Raw genomic sequence first — 22748 nt, 5'->3', positions numbered from 1 at the left:
TTTAACTGGTAAAAGTAAAAAAAAATCGTAAAAATGTGGTTGTATTAAGTTTCGAAGGTCATTTGAAGGTCATATAATAGAACTATCATCTCTATAGTATTTTTCTCAGATTGTACGTCAGTCTCGATTTTATTTACTTCCCGGCTCATATTTTTGGCTTCACGCTGAGCCGAGATATTTGATTTTTTTACACTTAAAAAAATGGTTCATAGTGCGACGTTAGGCTGTGATATGGTTTGAGTTTCCTATGCTGCGGGTATCGGTTTGTAACGATATCCGAGTATATCTCTAAGGCATGAGCCGATTTTCAGTATAGTTGCTGCAGTGACAGTGATAATAACATTTTTCGATAACAATGTGAAAAGTTTCGGTTATTGCAGTCTCCGCTTATTGTAAGTATTTACAATAGGGTGATTTGGGCACAGTATTTTTGTAATTTTCGCCGATCACTCTTGTCTAGCAATCATGAATAGAAACAAGAGATATAATAAGAAATTGACCAAAATTACCAACACCAATGAGGTTTATTCTGAGAGTAGCTCCAAAGAAGATCAATATGAATTAGGTGAAAGTGAAGATTTTCGTGAATATTCTAAATCCGGGACACGATGGACGAAACTACAAGCAAAAAAATCTAGAGGTAGACTGCCTGTACATATGATATTTAAGGATATTGCAGGGCCTACTGGTTATGCAAAATGAAATATTATGCTACTAATGCTTTTGGACTGATAATTGACACTCACATTATGAAACACATAAAAGACTGCACCGAAATCGAGGCACGTCAAGTTTTGAGAAATGACGTGACAATCACAGTCTCCGAATGACGTAGTTTTCAAGCAATACTATTTGCCCGGGGTACGTACGAAATAAGAGCACTGAAAGTATCTTATCTATGGTCAAAAAAATAGGGGATGTTTTTTCTGAGATACAATACCCAGAGATAGATTTATAGAAATTCTGAAATTTATACGCTTTGACAAAAGAAGCGAACGATCCGAAATGTTACAAACCGAAAAAGTTGCACTGATATCTGAAACATGAAACAGATTTATAAATCTGCCAGGCTTGTTATAAGCCACAACCAAATATCACAGTGGATGAACAACTCATTCTAATGAAAGCTGGTTGCAAGTTTACATAATATATGCCAAATTTTCAAGGAAAGGAAAGTTTGTCTGAAAGATAACAGTGGTAAGCCTCGCAGGGTACAAGATTAGTAGACTAAAGAACTTGGGATGTAGTGATCAGGGCTTATTGAAGGCTACAGGGATCCTGATTGAGATACTTAGGATGTAGGGGACTGAGGCTATTACCTAGCAGGCTACGGAGTTCTTTAATTCAGAAATTTGGGCTTCTATTTTATTTTTTAACGAAGATTATCTTTAAGCGAAACCTTCCTCTGCTTAAACGACATTTGCGAAAATGCCAGTTTATCATGCTGTGTCGAAAAAAATGATATTGAAAAAATGAGTAGTGCATTTGAAGGGCGAGAGTTGTTCTTTAAATGACTATTGTCAGAGTTGAAAATCCAATTACACTTTGAAGCACACATTTTTCTGTTAGCTTTTTTGCACGAAGCATTTTACTCGAGGTGTTTTAGGGTCGCAGAATGCGAATCTGCAAGGGAATTTCATTTTTTCAAAATCCAAAATGGTAAATTCAAAATGATTGAATGAAAATTTTTTCAAATCATAAATTTATATACAGGGTGTCCAAAAAGTTCTGGGACACCCTAGTAAGTCCTGAGATATAACTATTTCCGAGGAGATTAAGGTCATTCCTGTAGTAACTTTGAACGAGGAATCCAGCGGTGACCTTGGTTTTGACCTTGATCTTGACCTTCAAGGACATTTCAATGTCAACTTTTTTTTTTCAAATGGGAACCCCTATTTTTGACAACGGTAATCGAAAGAGCGGGAAATTTTACGTCCAAAACGGTAATTTAAAATTTTTTTTCATGGCTTTGAGAAGGTCGATTTAAGGTCAAATGCTTGAAAAACTGGCTGAAAGCGTTTTTTTAATTTTTAAGATATCGAAAAAAGATCTCTACAAAATTTGTTCAGAACAGAGTGGGCCACTCAATGCACCAAAAACCTTTGACCTTTAACCTCATTTTGAAGGTCATTTCAAGGTCGAAGTGTTTTTTGTAATGAAAACCCCTCTTTTTGACCCCGGATTCGCACATAGCGCGAAATCCGACGTTTGGATATGGTATTATGTTGAGTTTCGATTGATCCACGACGTTCATCCCTAAGGTCATGTGAAATTTAGATCCAATATTATTCGCGAAACATTTACAAAATGTTACGGGCTAAATTTTTTAAATTCTACTGGGAGCATGTTACAGTGACCTTATTTATGACCTTCAAGATCATTTTAAGGTTATTTCAAGGTCACCTTTGATTGTTTGAATAATAAAGTAACGGGTTATCCAAACCGAAAGTCAAGTTGTTTTAAATGAGGAGCAAGCAGAGACATAGGTACAGTTTTTTTGCCGGAAAAGTTTTTTCCACTCACTGCATTTTGAATGTTTCTTGCGTGTGTGAAAGCTTGCGTTTCTTGAATTCCTCTATCAAAATAGAGAAGAGTTGCATGTCTGATACAGTTTCCAGGCTAATGATTTCTCAAGGACTGGTAATGCTTTTTGCATTAAAATCTTGTTAGTGTTTTCAACAGCTATGTTACCAATAGTGTCAAAAACAATTTCGATAGGTTTGTATTTTGCCTTATGATTGGATTCTTCAGATTCTGATTTTGAAGTTGTGGCTTTCATAAATTACATATATTTAATACCCTTAATGTATCTAGTTTTAGATCGATTTTTACAGTATCCATTAAGTTAGTCCGTGACTCCAAAAATTTATTAGCTAAGTCTGTTATAACTTTTAGTACTTCATCACTCTTTAGTTGCATTTTAGTATCGTTGTACGAAGTTAATCTATTATGGGCTCTATTGTATAAGTTGCAAAAACCATGGGCACATAAATATGTTCTAACGTCCAGAAAATCTTGTTAAGGAGATTTGTATCCTCATGGACATCCAAAGTAGGATACAAAAAATCTTAAATGATAAAATTTTTAATAATGGAAAGAAGGGAAACAGTGAGAGCTGCAAATTCACTTAATTTTAATTTTAAATGTTGCACATCGACTTACATAAAAACACTTTAGATAGAAAAGAGGATATAAAATATCTCAGTCATATTTATAATCCTTTATTAAGATCGATGAGGAAGGGGTGATAGATGAAATACTGGGACACCATGTTTATATATACAGGGTGTCCCATTTTAAAGGAACCACCCCGAAATCTCCGACGGTTGGCGTTGTACAAACAAATTGTTCAGACAACAGTTGTTTGGGACAATAGGAGCAACCTTTCTGTAAAATCCGACTTGACCTTGAGATTCATTTTCAAGGTCATTTGGAGGTCAGTCATTTTTTGAATAGGAACCCATATTTTTGATCCCGGATTCGGAAAGAGCGGAAAATTCTACGTTCAGATAACGTATTATGTGTGGGGTACGGTTAACTCCCCCCTCGTCTAAGGTCATGTAGGGGTCAAATTTATGCTTTTCTTCATCTATGCACAAGGATGATCGGGCAAGAGTAAGGTTAATTGTAATAACCCAATAACTCGATAACCCAAATAACCCAATAATCCAATAACCCGATAACCCCAATAATTCAATAACCCCAATATCCCAAAAAATTGTAGGGTCAAACAATAGTGACCTTGAGCTTAAACTTCAGGTTGATTTTCAAAGTCGACTTCATGTATTCAAAGCCTTAATACAATACCTTGTCTTCAGTGGCCGGGTAATCGATACCTTGCCTTCATTGGCTGGGTAATCGATACCTTACCTTCATTGGCTGGGTAATCAATACCTTGCCTTCACTGGCTGGGTAATCAATACCTTATTAACCTCACCCTTGCTTCGGTGGGATGGGGGGGTGAACCGCTCCCCCAACATAATACTTTATCTAAACGTAGAATTTCCTGCTCTTTTCGAATCCGGGATAAAAAAATATGAGTTCCTATTCAAAAAATGACTTTGACCTTCAAATGACCATGAAAATAAATCTCAAGGTCAAATCGGATTTCACAGAAAGGTTGCCCCCATTGTCCCAAACCACTGTGATCTGAATAATTTTTTTGTACAACGCCAACCGTCGAAAATTTCGGGGTGGTTCCTTTAAAATGGGACACCCTGTATATACGAGGGTGGTCCGATAATTGCTTAGCCTACAAAAGAAAAACGAAAATTTTGGAAAAGTGGCGTTTTATTTTTCAACATAGTCTCCTTTTAGTTCGATACACTTGGCCCAGCGATGCTCCAACTTCTTTAACTCGTCTGAAAAATACGTTTCCTCAAGGTCTGAAAAGTAGCCTTCCGTGGCAGCGATTACCTCCTTATTCGACTCAAATTTCTGCCCGGCAAGTGACTTTTTCAAGTTTGGAAACAAAAAGAAGTCGCACGGGGCTAAATCTGGAGAATACGGTGGATGGGACAGCAGTTCGTAGCCGAATTCGACCAATTTGGCCATGGCGACGGCGGAGGTGTGAGCCGGTGCGTTGTCATGTTGGAAGAGCACTTTTTTGTTCGCCAAATGGGGCTGTTTTTTCTGCAATTCGACGTCGAATCGGCCCAATAATTCGGCATAGTGCAGCCCTATGACCGTTTTGCCCCTCTCCAGGTAGTCGATGTAGATCATACCTTGTGAATCCCAGAAAATCGTGGCCATCACCTTTCCGGCCGATGGGGCAGTCTTCGCCTTCTTCGGAAACTTTCGCCGGGTAAAGTCCACTGTTTCGACTGTTTCTTGGTCTCTGGTGTATACCAGTGGATCCATGTTTCGTTGACTGTCACGAAACGACGCAGAAACTCCTTCGGATTGCGTTTAAACAGCGTCAGACATTGCTCTGAAGTTGTCTCACGGTTGCGCTTGTTGTCCGGAGTGAGCAAACGTGGCACCTATCGCGCCGACAGCTTTCTCATGCCCAAAATTTCATAAAGGACATGACTCACGCGGTCTTTTGAGATGCCTACGATCTTAGCTATCTCGCGCACCTTCAATCGCCGATATGCCAATACGAGATCGTGAATTTTTGTCACGTTATCCTCCGTGGTAGCCGTTTTCGGAGCACCTAGACGTGGCTCTTCAAAAATCGACGTGCGACCACGTTGAAACTCGTTAAACCAATTTTTGACGGTCGCCATCGAAGGAGAAGAGTCACCGTACACAGCATCCAAGCGCTTTTTGATTTCGCTGCGCGATTTCCCTTCCAAAAACAAGAATCGAATCACCGACCGATACTGCTCTTTTTCCATTTTTCAAAAATCAACGGACACACTTGCTTTCACACGCTCTCAAAAATAAACTACAACTCCGATCCGGCTGAAATCTTGACAGTAATCATCGAGAAGGTTGTACTACGTGATAGAATATTTCTTTTGCGAGAGTGGCACCATCGGGCGGTGAGGCTAAGTACTTATCGGACCATCCTCATATGTTGAAATAATTCATTTCTTACTATATTGTAACGTGACTGGCTACGAACTATTCGTTTTAGCTTATAATAATTTGACTACGAGAGAAAGCAGGTACATACATACACATATAATTATATGCCATTAAAATTACATTTGCAACTTTGTTGTTAATTTGTTGTTTTTCAGTTAATAACGCCTGAAGAGGTCAGCAAATGTGCTGATGAAACGTTGCTGAATATAATTAAAATTAAGTGAATTTCCAGCTCTCACTATTTCCCTTCTTTCCATTATTACAAAATTTATCATTTAAAAAAACTATAAGGGAATCAAGACAGTATGTTACGTATTAGATACAAAAAATCTTTTAACATGGTGATTAATGACTGATTGATTCCTTTACAATCGATTTTACGCAGAATGGTTTTTGAAGACTCTAGTTTCAGGCATTTTTTTTATCCATTATTTTAATGTTTTTTTAATACTATTTTTGTTGACCATTGTGTTAAGATGACTTGGTGGATTTAAGAGTTTAATAGCTTTGTTAAGGCTGTTTTTTATAGTAATTCATTTTATTCTTTTAGATAGTTTTATACTATTATATCTAGTTTATTAATCTTTTAAGCTATACACATGAGATAAAACTTCATAATGGAATAATAGTGATTTAAGAGAGAAGGTGTGGTCAATTTTAAAGTCTGTTTTTTCGTTATTAAATGGTTTTGGTTCACTATTCTCAGTAATCTAGTTATAGGTTCTGTAATCCTTTAATTGATCTTGAATAAGCTCCTCCCAATCCAATTATCTCATACAAGCAAATGCTCTGAAATAGTGCATAGTAAAGGATCCTTAGTATGTCGGAATTCATTACTCTAGATAATTTGTAAAAGATAACAGTTATTTTGTCCTTTTGTAGATATCATGCAAGTGAAGTTCCAATTTCATGTTACTATAAAAAATCACTCCTAGATACTTAATGTATTCAACTCTGTATATTATCATACCTTGTATTATTTTCAGATTTTTAAGTGTGCTATTAGAGTAGTTGTTATATATATATAAGCTGTTTTATCAATATTAAGTGACCAGCTTATTAAGGGCTAACCATTTTCCCATTATATCTAATTGATTGTTCATATTTATTTATGTTTCTTTCCAATTTTTACCAGTTGAGATGACTGCTGTATCATCAGCAAAAGAGAGGATTATATTATCTGGTAAGGCTTGTAAGATATCATTTATATACATTATGAAGAGCAGTGGTCCTAGAATTATACCTTGGGGAACTCCTATCTGAATTTCCTTAGTGTTGCTGAGTATATTGTTGATTTTGATTCTATTTCTTCGTTTGCTTAAATTGCATTTAATTAGATTGTGGACAATTCCTCTTATCCTATAATTATATAATTTGTTCAGTAAAATTTTATGATCAACCGTGTCGAAAGTTTTGGCTATATCGAGAAAGGTAATACTACTGTGGGCAAAAAGTAAGGTGAATTTTCAATTTAAACTTCGCGGGCTTAACATTTCGGGCTAGTTCTTTTTTTCTTGAGTTGGTAGGACTGCGAATGACATCTGGGACACATTTCATGTCAATGTCATCATCAGTAATATATTTACGCTTGTGTTTACCAAACGACCAAGAGTGCATGTTTCGATTTTTACAATGTCTGATTTAATTGAGCAAAGAAGTGCCATCAAATTTTGTTTGCGGAATGAAATTTCGGCTGCGGAAACGTTGAAGATGTTGCGGAAGGCCTTTGGTGATTCTACCATGTCGCAGAAAAATGTTTATAAGTGGTACAAAGACTTCAAAGAGGGTCGAGAACGTGTTGATGACTTGGAGCGCTCCGGACGACCATCGACGTCAACAGATGACCAACACGTCAATAAAGTGAAGGAATTAGTGCTCGAAAATCGTCGGTTGACTGTTAGAGACCTTACTGATATGATCGGAATATCAGAAGGATCTGTGAAAACAATTTTGAAAGACCATTTGGGCCTACGAAAAGTCAAATCTCGTTTAGTACCGAAAACGCTCAATTTCTTGCAAAAAATTCGCCGCGTTGATGTGTGTGAAACAATGCTTTCTGACTATCAGGACAAGCTCAAATGCATGATTACGGGAGATGAGACTTGGATTTATGCTTACGACCCTGAAACAACCGACCAATCAAGCGAATATCGTGCTAAAGGCAAGGCCAGACCGAAAAGAGCACGTCAAAGTCGTTCAAAAATCAAGGTCATGATGACAGTTTTCTTCGATTTTCGTGGTGTGGTGCACTATGAATTCCTTCCACCCGGCCAAACTGTTAATAAGGAATATTATTTGAGCGTTATGCGTCGTTTGCGTGAAGCAATTCATCTAAAAAGACCAGAATTATGGGCCAACAACTCTTGGTTTTTGCATCACGATAATGCACCATCTCACACTGCACTCGTTCTTCGTGACCATTTCGCCAAAAATTCGACGCATATCGTTCCGCAACCACCGTATTCGCCTGATTTGGCTCCGTGTGACTTCTGGCTATTCCCAAAACTCAAGAGACCACTCCGGGGAACGCGTTTCGAGTCGATTGAGGAGATAAGAGCTGAATCGAAGAAGGCGCTGATGGCTATACCGGAAAGGGACTATTTGGCATGTTTCAAGGATTGGAAAAAACGTTGGCATAAGTGTATTTTATCGGGAGGGGATGACATTGATGTAGAAGAATAAATAAAGATTTTTCATTTTACAAACAAATTCACCTTACTTTTTGCCCACAGTAGTAAGTATGAGATCACTAGAGTCCAGTTGTTTATAAATCAAATTTGATATATACTGGAGAGCATCTTTGGTTCATTTATTGTTTTGGAAACCAAATTGTGTGCTTAATGTTAAATTGCAATAGTATATAAATTTCGTAAGTATTTTATGAATGATTTTTTCAAAAATCTTATCAAAGTTAGAGATGAGAGATATTGGTCTATAGTTTATTGGTAGGTATTTTTCTTTTGCTTTGTGGATGGGTATAATTACTGCCTCTTTTAATGCGTCTGGCCAAATTTGTTTCAATGCTAGTATTTATTATATTAACAATTGGTCGAGTAATAAAGTTTATTAAAGTTTTTAGGACAGTGGTATTGGTGTTATCTATTACTCTACTTTTTTATTCATTTTACTAATTATTTTACCAATTTCATAGTTGTTTGTTGGATACGGAAATAAACTTGGAGGGTTCATAGTAGACATGGTAATATTGTTATTTTGTGGAGCCGAAATTCTATTGCTTACATATTACTTACCTATATTGCAGAAAAATTTGTTCATTTTATCTACAAATTTTTTTGAATTTGTAATTTTTGTCTTATGAATGTTATGATCAATAATTTTGGTTATCACCGTATTTTTACCTAATTTATTATTTATTATTGACCATAGACTTCTCGGGTTATTTACAGATGATTCAATCAGTTTTTTTATGAAAATTTATTTTAGCTTTGTTGATAATTTTGTCCAGGAGTTTGACATACTATTTATAATTTTCTTTTTTATTTATGTTATGGGGTCGTAATGCCACAATTTTTTCTTTAGTTTTACACGAAAAAAGTATTGCTTTAGTTATCCATGATTTTCTTGGTTTCATCTGCTTGTCATTTTTTGGAGTGGTGCTGTTTATTCGGGCTTTTTTAATACAATGTTGTATGTTGTCTATTAATTTATTGGTTGCTATGTTGTGATCAGTTTTAGATAAACTATCATTCCAACGTACGAGGGTCGTTTGAGAAGTCCGTGCAAAGTCAGAGAGATGGCGCTACTAGTGCGTATCAAGGTTATTTTCATTTAGTGGCATATCTTGGAAGAGCACACACCAAATTTCAGCCAGATCGGCCAATTACTTTGCGTTTTACATTCGTTTCAATCAAAGAAATCGAGTGGTTGTAAAAAAATGGACGAAACAGAATTTCGTGTATTGATTAAACATTACTTTTTTAAAGGCAAAACGCCTCAGGAGATTAAGCAGAAGCTTGATAAACATTATGGTGATTGTGCACCTTCGATTAGAATGTTTTATAAGTGATTTCAAAATTTTCGGAGTGGCCATATGAGCACAAAAGATTCCAACTCGTTTCACATCCCCCCTATTCTCCAGACTTGGCTCCGTCGGACTACTATTTGTTCCCTAATATGAAAAAATGGCTGGCGGGGGAAAGATTTTATTCAAACGAGGAGGTTCATTGCAGAAACGAATGCCTATTTTACAGACTTGGACAAATCTTATTATTTGGAAGGGATTAACAAACTAGAGCAGCGTTGGATGAAATGTATAAGCCTAAAAGGAGACTATGTTGAAAAATAAAAAAGATTTATTAAAAAAAATCAAGCAGTTTTTATTTTTGCACGGACTTTTCACACGACCCTCGTATAGTCTTGGCGGTAGTTATTAGTTTTTGAAAATTAATATTGTTCTTGCGTTGTGATGGGTCAATATTTTTACTAAAGCAGTCTAGAGACATTTAAAGCGGATATAACGGATAAGTACCGTTGTTATTATGATCTAAGGACAGTCGAGTAATGCTACTAAATCCTGGACTATATCCATTTTCTAATAGGATTTGTAGAAATTCTTGACCAATTATATCATCATTTAGGATGTTGAAGTTGAAATCACCAGCAATAATTGTATTATTGTTTATTGTATTATTTATTAGAAATGATTTCTAAGTTCATCAAAAATTCAATCTTATGCATGTTATGTGATCTGTATATGACTGAGAGTAGTAGCTTCTTATTATTTTACATGGTAATCTTAGAGGTTAATATTTTAAGATTGTTATATTGTACCACTTCTGTGTTTTCTTTTATATAATAACTGATATATGTTACTGCTCCATCGGATTTATTTATTCTACTGTTATTGTAGTAAATATTGTAGCCTACAATGTTGAATATCGGAAGATAATCAACATTCCAAGTTTCTGTGTGAAAAGTAGTAGTTTGTTATAATTAACATTAATACTTCTAATATTTATGCATGTTACATTTTCTTTTTCTTGTTTTAAATATTTATTTAAAGTGCATGTATCATCAATAATTGTTTCATTATTAATATTTACATCAACACTTTCCATATTTGTTCCTGTTAATTGGTGTATTATTTGATGGACTTTGCGATGATAAAGACGACAATGATGGACTACTTGTTAGTCTTGATCGGTCTGTTATCCGTTGTAAGCTTGTTACCTGTTGATGACTAATAGTGCGCTCTGTTTTACCAAAGTAGCACTGATAAGAGGTTGTACTGGATTATGAACTAGAAATAGTAAAGTTTTTGTAACTGTATGTAATGTTTTTTGAGGTCGCTAAATACGAATCTACTATTAGAAGTTAAATTTTTCAAAATCACAATTCGGGTGCTTGATTAACGTGAGGTCCCTACCTCTCACGATCAGGATGCTTGATTAACGCGAGGTCCCTTGCCTCTCACAATCGAGTCACTTGATTAATGTGAGTCTCCCTTGCCACTCATGATCGAGATGCTTGACTAACGCGAGGCTCCTTGCCTCTCACGATCGGGATGATTGATTAAAGCGAGGTCCCTTGCCTCTCACGATCGGGTACTTGATTAACATGAGGCCCCCGGTCTCTCACGATTACGGAAGGTATCTTCATCTTTTATGACTTACGAGGTCGTTTGTTTGTTTCTTCAAAGCTTTTAGTCCCTGATATCCTTTTGTGTTTTTGTCAAATTCCACCAATAGCCAGCTAACATATTTGTGTTCCACCGGCCTTGGTACCTTCTTTCCATTTTTTTTATATCCTAATGCAATCTTTCTCTTTGTTTCTCATTGAAATCATCAAGATTTTCAGGAAATTTATCCAAATACGATTTAAAAAAATGGATTTTTTGACTCATATTGCCACCTAATTGTTCGAAACTTTTAAGCATATTGATCACGAGAGTCTTATAATTAGCATTTTTGTTTCCTAAAAATTCCTCAGTAACTTTTTTGAAATCTAGCTAAATGGATTTTTCTTTATTTGATAAAATAAAGAAATAGAATTAGAAATAGAAATAAAATAAAGAATCAGCAGATTTCATTAGACTTTTTATGTTTGGACCAGTAAAGATTCCCTCTATAATTTTAGCATCTGATAAAAATGAGAAATGTCACGACAAGTACTGAAAACATGGTTTGCTCTGATCAAGAGCTTTTATAATTGCCTTATTAATCCTAGTTTGATGTGTAAGGGTGGAAGTGGAATTTTTTTTGATCGACAAGAGGTTCATTAAAAATATTACATGATCTTGGCTCTAAAGATTTACTTAAGATCTAGCTGGTTTGCTTCTAATTGTTCTGTCTGTCGCGACTATCTTACATAAAAATATAACACGGATTTTTAGTATAACCTGATTGTTACTCAAGCAAGATACCTCGGACTTTTAAATCTCCATATATAAGCCAATTATGTTTATGATATTTAATCTTATCCCTTCATACTCTTATATGATTCCTTCATAGACACTGAATGGGCAACTAGAATAGAAGCATACTCATTACCATTGTGCAAAAAGACTATTTTTAAGCTTTGCTTGGAAGAGTCTATAAAAAGACGTCATTGATTTCGATTATACGATAAACCCCATTTTGTCATTAAACCTAAAATATCAATACGATATGTAAGACCATCGATTTCTGCGAAAAAATGCAGGTATTCTTTTTCTGTATTTTTATACCAAGAAAAAGTAACTTCAGAAACAAGCAAATTCTGTTCTTGTAGTTTCTTGTAGTTTCAGTATCCTCTTTGTAATGAGTCTAAATAGTATTACATGAAATAAACATTGAATTGAGGTAACCATGGTTTGTCTTGATTTGCAATTGGAAAATTAAAGTAATATTTATAAGCTACTTCTGTTAATTATGTGATACTACGGATTCCGTTTCCTGCGAAATATTCTCCGTATACGTAGCACGATTTATACGAATCATTAACACAACTTATTCTTAACGACATTATTTCTATTAATGAAATTAAACTATGAATTAAAACTTTAAATATTGTATTAAAATGTTGAATAATAACAACAAAGCATTATACGGTTCTGTTCAAAAAGTATCGCGAATTTTGTATTTTCAAAAAATATTTATTTATTCATGAATATCTATTTTATCTCCTTCAAAGTAATCCCCCTCGGATAGAATGCACTTGTGCCAACGTTTTTTTCTTTAGTTTTGGGAATAGGAAAAAGTCACAGGGAGTCATGTCTGGGGAATACGGTGGCTACGGCACCATTACTGTGTTGTTCTTGGCCGAGCAACGATGTGTGAGCAGGGGCGTTATCATGGTGCAAAAGTCAGTTTTTGTTCTTTCACAAACTCGGACGTTGCTTGGCGCAAATTGCGTATAACTTGCAGGTAATATTCCTTATTGATCGTACTATACTGTGGCAAAGACTCCATGATACACCACGCCCCTCTAATCGAAAAAAACGTGAGCAAAACCTTCACGTTCGACCGAACTTGGCGCGCTTTTTTCGGTCTTGGCTCATGCGACAGCTTCCATTGGGATGATTGAGCTTTGGTTTCCACATTATAACTATAAACCCATGATTCATCATCAGTTATGATCCTCTGGAGCACATTTGGGTCGTCACAGACCGAGTCCAACATGTCCTGAGTAATGTTAACGCGATGCTGTTTTTGGTCGAAATTGAGCAGTTTTGGCACGAATTTCACGGTGACCAGATTCACGCCCAAATCATTGGTTAAAATTGAATGGCACGAGCCAATCGATATGTTTAGATCCCCAGAAACTTGTCTAACGGTGATTCGACGATTGGCCAATACTATTTTCTTCACTTTATCAATATTTTCGTCTGTTATTGACGTGCTCGAGCGTTCGGCACATAGTTCGTCGTTCAAATTTTCTTGGCCCTCTGAGAACATTTTGTACCACCGATAAACGTTTCTTTGGTCGAAGGTAGCTTCACCATATGCCACAGTCAACATCGGAATGCGCCCGCGCACTTTATTTTGTTTTTCACACAAAATTTGATACAGATTCTTTGATCGATTTTTTAAAATAGGCAAAAATCGAAGACGAGCCAAAACACATCCAAGCAAAACAGCTGACAAAAATTAAATACACATTCAAAATGGCCGACCTTGTCAGCATAAGTAAGGGATATGAGTACCAACATAACGCTACAAAAAAATCAAAAATCTTCTTTTATCTGCTTAACTTCCTTAAGCTTTGCTCTTACCTCTCTCTTCGCCCATTCTCTGACCTCTCCTTCCCATTTTGGTCCTTTCGTTAGGAAGAGCACCACCTCTCTCTAATCCCTGCTGCCTATTTCTCTTGAGTCCTCTTCCATGCGTTATTTTCTTTTTTTTACCGCCTCCTGCTTTTTCCTTTTTGCTATCTTATCTTTCCTCTTCTACCTTTTCTTCTTTTTCCTTATCTCTAACATTCTTAATTTAATTTCCTGGTTTTTCAAGTTTTTTTCCTTCTTCTTTTTCCACTCTTCTAGCTCTTCAATATTTGTTTTTAGTTCCTTTCTTTTTTCTCTTTTTCTTCCCCAATTTCCTTTTCCCAGCCTTTCTCCATTCTCTTAACTTTCCTCTCCAATCTTTCCACTTCCATTTCTCGTGTCTATTTATCTTTGCACTGCTCTCACTTTGATTATCAACTATCGCTTATTTTCACTTCTCCTATCCCATCCTCTTCCTTCTTATCTTAGGCCTTGCATACCTTTTTCCTCTTTTCACTTCTTGTCTCTCGTCCTCTACCTCCTGCCAATCTTCTCTCCTTAGGCTCCTGCCACTCTTCTCTTTCCTCTCTTTCTTTTTCCTTTCTCTTCCTTTTCCAGATTACCTCTAGTATCCATGTTAGATTTTTCTCCCCCCCCCCCTATTATTGTTTGTTTCTATTTTTTATCTTTTCTTCCACTTATTTCACATTTTTCCACAATATTTTCCCAATTTTTCTCTGTTTTTAACATAATTTGCACATTTTTTTTTGCTTCTTTTTCCAGTATTGCTTGTTTTTGTCTTGTTTCCAAATCTAAATCTTTCTCTCACATGCAGCCCTTTTATCCTTCCTTCTCCTTGCTTTTCTCTTAGCCTAATATTCTCCATTTCGTTTATTTTTTTTTCATCTTCCTATATACGAGGGGGGTCAATAAATCTTTACAAAAAGAAGGAAAAAAAGTTTTGCGTATGTAATTTTTTTTTATTTTTTAACATAATCTCCTTGAAGGTCGATACATTTTATTAAATGGCCTTCCAGTTTTTTTAAGCCATCAGAAATGTATGATTTCTAAAAACTCTCAAAATAGGCATTTGTTTCGGCGATGACTTCTTCATTCGACGTGAATCGTTGTCCAGCAAGCCATTTTTTGAGGTTAGGAAATAAGAAAAAGTCACTGGAAGCCAAATCAGGCAAATATGGTGGATGGTCAATTAATTCGAACTTCAAATTGTTAATTTTTGCCATTGAAACTGCACACGTGTGAACTCGAGCATTGTCTTGAAGAAAGAGGCTTTTTTTGTTCAAGTTTAGATAGTGAACCGTAGATTAATTGGTCTGTTAGATGTAGCATGCTGGAGTGGTTTACCCGAATTTGGCATGAGTATTATTGTTGCTGTTTTCCATATCGCAGGAAAATAGTGTAAACGAAATATTGAATTTATCACGATAGTTATATGTCTTATCGCTTTTATGGATAATTCTGATAGTAACTATTCGTTTAAATTATCGTGTCCAAAGCTCTTATTTTTCAAATGATTAATTATGTTGGTTAAATCTTTTACTTTTATATTGTTAAATGATTCGTTATTATCTATATTACTTTACGCGCTGTTTAGTAGATTTTATACTTTTTTTTTTACTTTACGCTGTAGTGGACTGAACACATTTTGTAAATGTTTAGCATATGTATTAGCTTTATCAATATCTGTTTTAGTCCAAGTCATATCATTTTTTAAGATAAGTGGACAAAAATTTTGTAGTTGATTTATTTTTTTAGTTGCTTTCAAGGGTGAATAATATCTGTATCCTCGGTTGTAGTTAGGTTAGTTAAGGGATCATTCCACCTGACGAATATTAAAAAATCGATTTTTTTGTTGTTGCATTTTTAAAATGTATATATATTCAAAAGTATTGTATTAAAATTTTATGATGATCAGAGCTGTTTAAGTGTATTGTTTCTTTATCTAAACGTCGCTACCTAAGCCTACTTCTACGCTTAGCGTGCTAGCCGAGCTAGGAGTAGGCTAGCACGCTCGGCTGACCCATCTCTCATTTAATCACTTGTCTTTGTATTCAATCAGCTGCTTTATATTATAAATAGTATAATTCTTTGTATTGCCAGGTATATTTATTGTTTCTTAAAATGAAATGATGGTTGTAAGTAATTTTTAGAGAGCATCTCTTGTTCAATCCCTTGCCTTTGTATTCAATCAGCTATTTTATATTATAAATAGTATAATTCTTTGTATTATCAGATATATTTATTGTTTCTTGAAATTAAATGATGGTTATAAGTAAATTTTTGAAGCAAAACGAACTTTGAAGGAGCTCTACTGCTAGTTAAGCATCAATTTTCGTTTCAACTGCGTAGGACTAACATCGGTGGCGTAGATTATGGCGAAAAAAACTAAAAACCATCCAGGAAGAAATAAAAAGCGAAATTTTACCGGCAATCAATACGCGAACGAGGTTGGAGCAGAATCTTTAGGTAAGAATTTTCATGCTTTTTTTACTAAATAAAACTTTATAACGAGTTGAGTCTCGTTATGTCTCTCTCTCTTCCCTTAAGTCAATTGTAATTTATTAATAACTCTCTTATGTATCCTTCCCTACCTAGCCGCAGCTGCTGACGCTGCACGAGGTAAGTGAGAGAGCGCCGAGCAGAGAGAGAGAGAGAGAACCGCGTGTATGCGAGAGTGCGTGGACGCATGAGTGTTTCGCGCGTTGCCTAATTGGCTGAGGCGCGCCGCTGCCGAATAGCCAAGGAGAGAGGGGGGACCTCTTCCGCGTGCAAAGAACAATTAGCTACCCGCTTCTACGAGGAACGCAAGCGTAGCCGTCAACGCGCGATCGGTAGAGGCCTTTGTGCTACGTAGCCTGCGTTTTTGTCGATTAGGTACCGAAAGTGCAGAGTGTGCGTGATCGCGTGGAAGACCATGGCACCGAAGTGCATCCTGCGGACTGTGTGCTGTGCGTGCGTGCTGACAAGCTGCTTATCGTGTCAAGAAGGCTGCCCCGAGGCCGAATATTCGTGTGTTTCGGAAGCGAGCTCTAGGCTACTGCGAAGCCGACGTGTAAGTACTTGCTCGATTGTCCATCTCTCTCTCGCTCGCTTCCTGCTTGTCTCTCTCACGGCGCATATCATGTGTACGCTTCCTTATTTCCTTCATTTTAGTAAATGCTATTTCTTTTAACCACTGTGTCTTTCCTTTCGGCGCTCTCCCCTCCCGCGCTATACACGTGCTGACTCGCACCGCCAGCAATTACCTGACCTGCGACGCACTCCGCGGGCCGAAGGCAAGGACGCCTTCAAGTGGCATAGCTGAGCCACTGGACTGGGTTCCGCGTAACCCCATACCAAGCCTGCAACGAGCCGAGTAGCTATTTAGCTTCACCCATCACGGGGAAGTCAGAACCCCCGTTACAACTTTAAACACGTTTTTCTCAAAACATCGTTTTTCAAATCTAACTCCATCGTATCTCCGAAACTAATGAAGTAATTCTTATGAAATTTAAATCATACATTCTTTACATAAAATGCTTCAACTTAAGGCTCCAAAATCTGCAAAAATATTTTAATTTTAACTATTTTTTTTGGAAAAATAGTGAAAAAGAAATCGATTTTTAAGCAATTTTTCGTTTTTTGTCCGCCATTTTGTTATTTTCCTCCTGACTACGAAGCATGATCCGCCGACATCCCTTTGTTAATACATCGTATATTTTAGTAATTATATTAAACAGTAATGTAATCTAATTGTTTATAGGTTATATATTTTTATTCATTGAAGTTTCCTAGAATATAATTCTGTATATTGCTTAAGATTAGGTTAATTAGGTTAATAGAGAATTTTAACCGATTTGAAATATGTAGTTACATTTGCAAAAATGCGTGGTATTTTAAATCAATCATTAGTGATTTTTATTATAATTTTGCAAGGGAATTATATATATATATATATATATGATTTATATGTATATAATACATAAATATAAACTTAATATATATATGTATATAATATAAATATAAATATAAATATAATATATTGATAATTCTCTTTTTAGCATATTCATCAAAATCACATGTTTTTTTTGAAACATTATAAATTTTAATGAAATTAGGCCGTCGACTAAGGCCTAATTTGATTTGAATTTTATTGCGTCACTCATTTCAAAAGGAAAAAAAAAGAACACTTGCGTTCGACGAATGCCTAACAAGAAACGCTCGCTATCAGCGAGAATTAATTACATTCCGGTAAAACGTTCGCACGATCCTCGAGTCTTTGACGTGCCAATTGTGCGAGTAAACGGGTCCAATTTTACACATGTGCGTCTGCCTGTTTGCGCGCGCGCGCGTCTATTGTTCGCAACTCTCTACTCGGCTGCTGCTGCTGCAGGTGGTCTGCGCTGTCTGGCTTTGCGCGTGGTCATAGAGATGTTGCAACACGCTGAATAGACAGTGCGCGGCTCTTACGAGGTGGCTATCATCGTATGTTGCACGTATTTAGATCGAGCAAGCCATAGCCCTGTCAAGAGTTCGATTATGCAGAAAGAAACGATAATTCAATAAAATTCAAATGAAATTAGGCCTTAGTCGACGGCTTTTATAAAGATTATTCTACTGTTTTTATTGCTACATTTGCAATAAAAATATATATACTTCTTTATTTTCTTCACTCAAACTAACTAATTTTAGACGGCAGAAGCGCAAAATCGACTAAATAATGGATAGAATCAAGAAGTAGCACATAGCAAAATAATCCTTAAATAGGATTGAAATTGCCTAAATAAAAAAAAAAAAAAAAAAAAAGAAGTAGCACAAAATCCACCTGATGTCGCTGCTGAGCAAGTTCAAGGTGAGCAAAATCAAGTTCAAGGGCCATTGCCATTACCCATGGAACAAGATGTAACATATAGATTATCAAATAATGCAGTCTTTGATCATTTTGTAGACAAAGATAGTACTGTGTAAGAATATTATTATTCTTTCTTTTTATATTTTATCTTACCTATTTCTTTTATTGTAAGTTATAATTTTGTTTGGTTTTTTTATAGTGAAATAACGGCCTACGTTGATCAGCTAAACTCTCCCAAGGGAGTAGGATCACAGAAAAAGTTGAAACTTTTTAAATTTGTGTTGATCAATGGTATCAAGAAAGTTGCAGTATGTATTTGGAATGAGCCATTGGTCTCAATTTATTCTCCAGAAGTCCAAGTTGGTAAATGGTAAAGTATGTATAAATTACGTGATTAATTTTTTTTATTTGAATGTTTTAAAAACTTCTTGCTGTAGTATCATACATTTTAATTACAATTCTTGTAACAATGGATTTATATTTTTATGATGATTATCATATAGTTTTCATAGTATTCATACATGTATAATGTACATATTCTTTACTTGAACAGGTGTTATACATAATTTTTTTTTTTTTTTTTTTTTTATTTTAACGTCGCTCTATTTATGCTCCATCAGTGCTAATTAGCGACGGAGGCTTGCAATGTGTTTGAGAACAAAGCACATGAAACTTTTTTCAGAGGTGCTTGTATCAGCAGGAACTGGGAATCGAACCCGGGCCTACCGGGTGCGAGTCCGTCGCCCTACCGACCGAGCCATTGCAGGTGTTATACATAACTGGATGCCAAGCTAGATCAGTTCAGCCTACTTATTTCAGAGTGAACGAGGGTTGCGTTCCTTATGGGTTTCGTCCATTTTGCGAAGTTTTGGTGTCGAACATCTAGGTATGCGCATAGACTTTTCGATGGACGAAATGACAAAAATCCAATACAAATTACGTTTGATAACATTAAAGATTACCAGATTGGTACTGTTGGTAAGCATTTCATTTTTACTACTGTATAACTTAAAATATATAATTAAAAAGTATGTTGTATAAACTCATTAATTTCTTTCAGTTATTACTGGATTTATCAAGCAAACTTTCCGGGTCATACGAAGTCACTGGAATAATATGAGCTATGGAAGTGGATCAGTATGTGATGCTAAAACTAAAATAAATATAAATATAACAAACTTTACAGAAGTTCCACCAACCTACGTTCTTGGGGCTAATGTTACAATTACTGGGGAGTTATGTGTCAATGGTAAAACTTTTTTATGTAGCACTAAATGCTTACAAAATGTAATGAAGATTACATTAAATTATACATGCATTTTTATATTATTACAGGTGCTTTAACAATAATCACGTACAGCGACATTAACAGTATTGTTTTGAATGTTGAAATTGAGCCAATGTCTCCTCAGCAATTAGAGACTGTTATATAATTCCCGAAGCGTACAGCTAATTAAAGTTCGTATTGTTACAATCGTGCATATTTTATAGGTATATCAAGAATAGAATATATCAAGACGAAATGCTGATAATAGAGGTCGTCTAGTCTTTAATACAAATACTTGATTGTGCAACAATTACAATTTATCAATTGTAAATGAAATTACGGCACTTCAAGAAGATCCTATAGCATTAAAGCTAAATGTACTACGTCAGTCTTCATTGTATACTTGTTTCATTTGCGGTAATAATGGAAATATAACAAGATTGAAAATTGAAAGTCGGGTGAACATTTATTTGAAAAGAAATATCCATGCTTCTGAAAATACAAGAGCCTGTGTAATACATTTAGATGAATCGGATTGTTTACTCGACAATTTTTATGACAGACTAAATTCCGTTTACAGACCTTATCGCTTTAACGGAAATCAACTAAATTTATTTCTTACGAAACTTCGATCAGTTTCAAATAAACAATTTAATACAAAGTTCGATAACGAAAATAATATCCCTGAAAAAGATTTTAATATCTTTAACAATTTAGAGAGCTCTATATTTATTGTAATCCAATATATGACGGGATTCTCTTTCAGACATATTTCTAAACGTGATTTATTAATTTTTTCTTCGTAAATTGCGATAAGGAACAACTGACGACTTTCTTGCTAGTATATTTAGATATAGCAGTAGGCAGGCTGTAAGTTTGATTATATCTTTTGTACATACATCTTCAATATAACGGTTTGTTTTTGAAAACGTTAGTTTACAAGCAATTAACCATGAAATATTCGTTAATAACCACGAAATGAACATGTAAAAGATATATTCAAGTTTTTTATCTATCACACATGATCATGCCAAAAACTTGAGATAATTTTGAAAGGTTTCTGTAGCATTTATTAACAGGTAAAAAGGATTGATTTATATGTATGGTATTAATGTGCAATATGCCCAAAACTTGCTTATTTTAACCTTAGAAATGAATATAACGTAAGCTAGAGTTCAAGTAGACAATACATTGCTGTCAAGAATTTCTGGATGGGGACTTTAAGACGAAAATACATTTCCTAATTTTCCTTATTTTGATATAGGTTACCTAGAAAACCTTACTGTTGGAATTTACCAACTTGGGTTAGCTCTAGCATTAATTCAAGACAAGATTGCAAGGGATGACAAAGACTGTTTTCAATTTGATCACCGAATCACAGAACCAGAAATTATTAGAGTAAGGCTCTACTGACGATTTTCGAGAAGTACCAAACACCAATGTGTATACGAGGGTGGATTGATAAGTTTCCGGCCTGACCAAAAAAAACAACGTTTTTAAGAATTTTTTTTTTATTTCTCAACATAATCTCCTTCAAGGCTGATACATTTCTCATAGCGGTGTACTAGTCTAGTAATGCCATCTCTATAGACTGATTCGTCAAGCTCCTCAAAATACCCATTTACAGCTTCGATTACTTCTTTATTGTCCGCAAATCTCTTACCGCCAAGCCATTTTTTGAGGTTAGGAATCAGATAATAGTCACTCGGGGCTAGGTCTGGAGAGTAGGGAGGGTGCGGCAACAATTCAAACTTCAGATCGTTGATTTTAGCCATCGCAACGATTGACTTGTGCGCTGGTGCGTTATCGTGATGAAACAAGATTCTTTTCTTCGCCAGATGAGATCGTTTAATTTTCATCTCGTGGCTCAAACGTTGCAATAAGTCTGCGTAGTATTGATCAGTGATAGTTTTACCCTTTTCAAGATAATCAATGTATATAATACCTCCTGCATCCCCAAAAACAGTAGCCATAACCTTGTTCGCCGAAAAAATTGTTTTTGCCTTCTTTGGAGTTGGTTTCCCTGGTCCAATCCGCTGTTTAGACTGTTCTTTGGTTTCAGGAGTATAGTGGTGGACCCAAGTTTCGTCAACGGTTACGAATCGACGCAAAAATTCGCTTGGATTACGCTTATACAACGCCAAATTAGCGGTAGAAATGTTTTTTCGAATCAATTTTTGGTCGACTGTTAGCAAACGCGGCACTCATCTGGCACAGAGCTTTTCCATGTGCAAATGTTGGTGCAAAATATTTTGCACACGTTGATATGACATCTTACAGGTCTCAGCTATCTCACGCACTTTTAATATGCGGTCTTCCAGCACTATTTGATGGATTTTTTCGATCATATCTGGAGTTGTGACCTCAACAGGGCGTCCTGAGCGAGGCTCATCAGAGGTGCTCACACGACCCTTTTTAAACTTGGATACCCACTGCTTAATGGTTGAATATGATGGGGAGGATGTCCCCAGTGTTGATTCCATCTCTTCTTTGATTTCCTTCGGCTTTAAACCCTTCAAATAGAAGTATTTGATGACAGCACGATTTTCCAGCTTTTCCATTTTTAAGAAAAACACAGAGGCGTCTTGTTCAGTGTGCTCTCAAACCTAAACTAACATGGCGATCGGGGAGAAACTATAGCTACAAGCTATCTAAGGATGGTACTACAGAATGCCACCTGACGGTAGGCCGACTGGCGGCATCTCTTGGTCAGGCCGGAAACTTATCAATCCACCCTCGTATCATACCCACTATATGAAGAAATCATTCAAATCGATGTACATGAAGAACTAATCTAACATTATTATTGCATATGTAAAGTTGGAGCACGGACATTAGAATGTTGTGCTCGTGGAGCAGCTGTAGTATGGTTCCTTGGATATGCTAATCACCTATAG

General features: G+C 35.8%; 2 protein-coding genes across 3 annotated transcripts in view; one reads left to right on the top strand and one right to left on the bottom strand.

Moving 5' to 3' along the window:
* The window catches only part of LOC131670989 (small ribosomal subunit protein eS17), a 41097-nt gene that overhangs the window by 10854 nt on the left and 7495 nt on the right, over positions 1-22748 (bottom strand). The gene's annotated exons all lie outside the window — the stretch shown is intronic.
* On the top strand, positions 18259-20240 carry LOC131670975 (uncharacterized). 2 transcript variants are annotated; one of them, XM_058947068.1, is made up of 5 exons: positions 18259-18696; positions 18784-18954; positions 19267-19562; positions 19645-19833; positions 19920-20240. In XM_058947068.1, exons 3-5 carry the CDS (start codon positions 19427-19429, stop codon positions 20015-20017), a joined length of 423 nt encoding a protein of 140 aa, XP_058803051.1. In that variant the 5' UTR covers positions 18259-18696; positions 18784-18954; positions 19267-19426; the 3' UTR covers positions 20018-20240. The 2 variants fall into 2 exon arrangements, with proteins under 2 accessions (XP_058803051.1, XP_058803043.1); XM_058947060.1 differs by having other exon boundaries at positions 18784-18959.

Source organism: Phymastichus coffea, unplaced genomic scaffold, assembly GCF_024137745.1.
Source record: "Phymastichus coffea isolate CEN01 unplaced genomic scaffold, Cenicafe_Pcof_1.1 PCOF00009, whole genome shotgun sequence".
Classification (NCBI taxonomy): Eukaryota; Metazoa; Arthropoda; class Insecta; order Hymenoptera; family Eulophidae; genus Phymastichus; species Phymastichus coffea.
The sequence above is the reverse complement of the archived record's forward strand: the minus strand, read 5'-3'. Positions and strand labels throughout refer to the sequence as shown.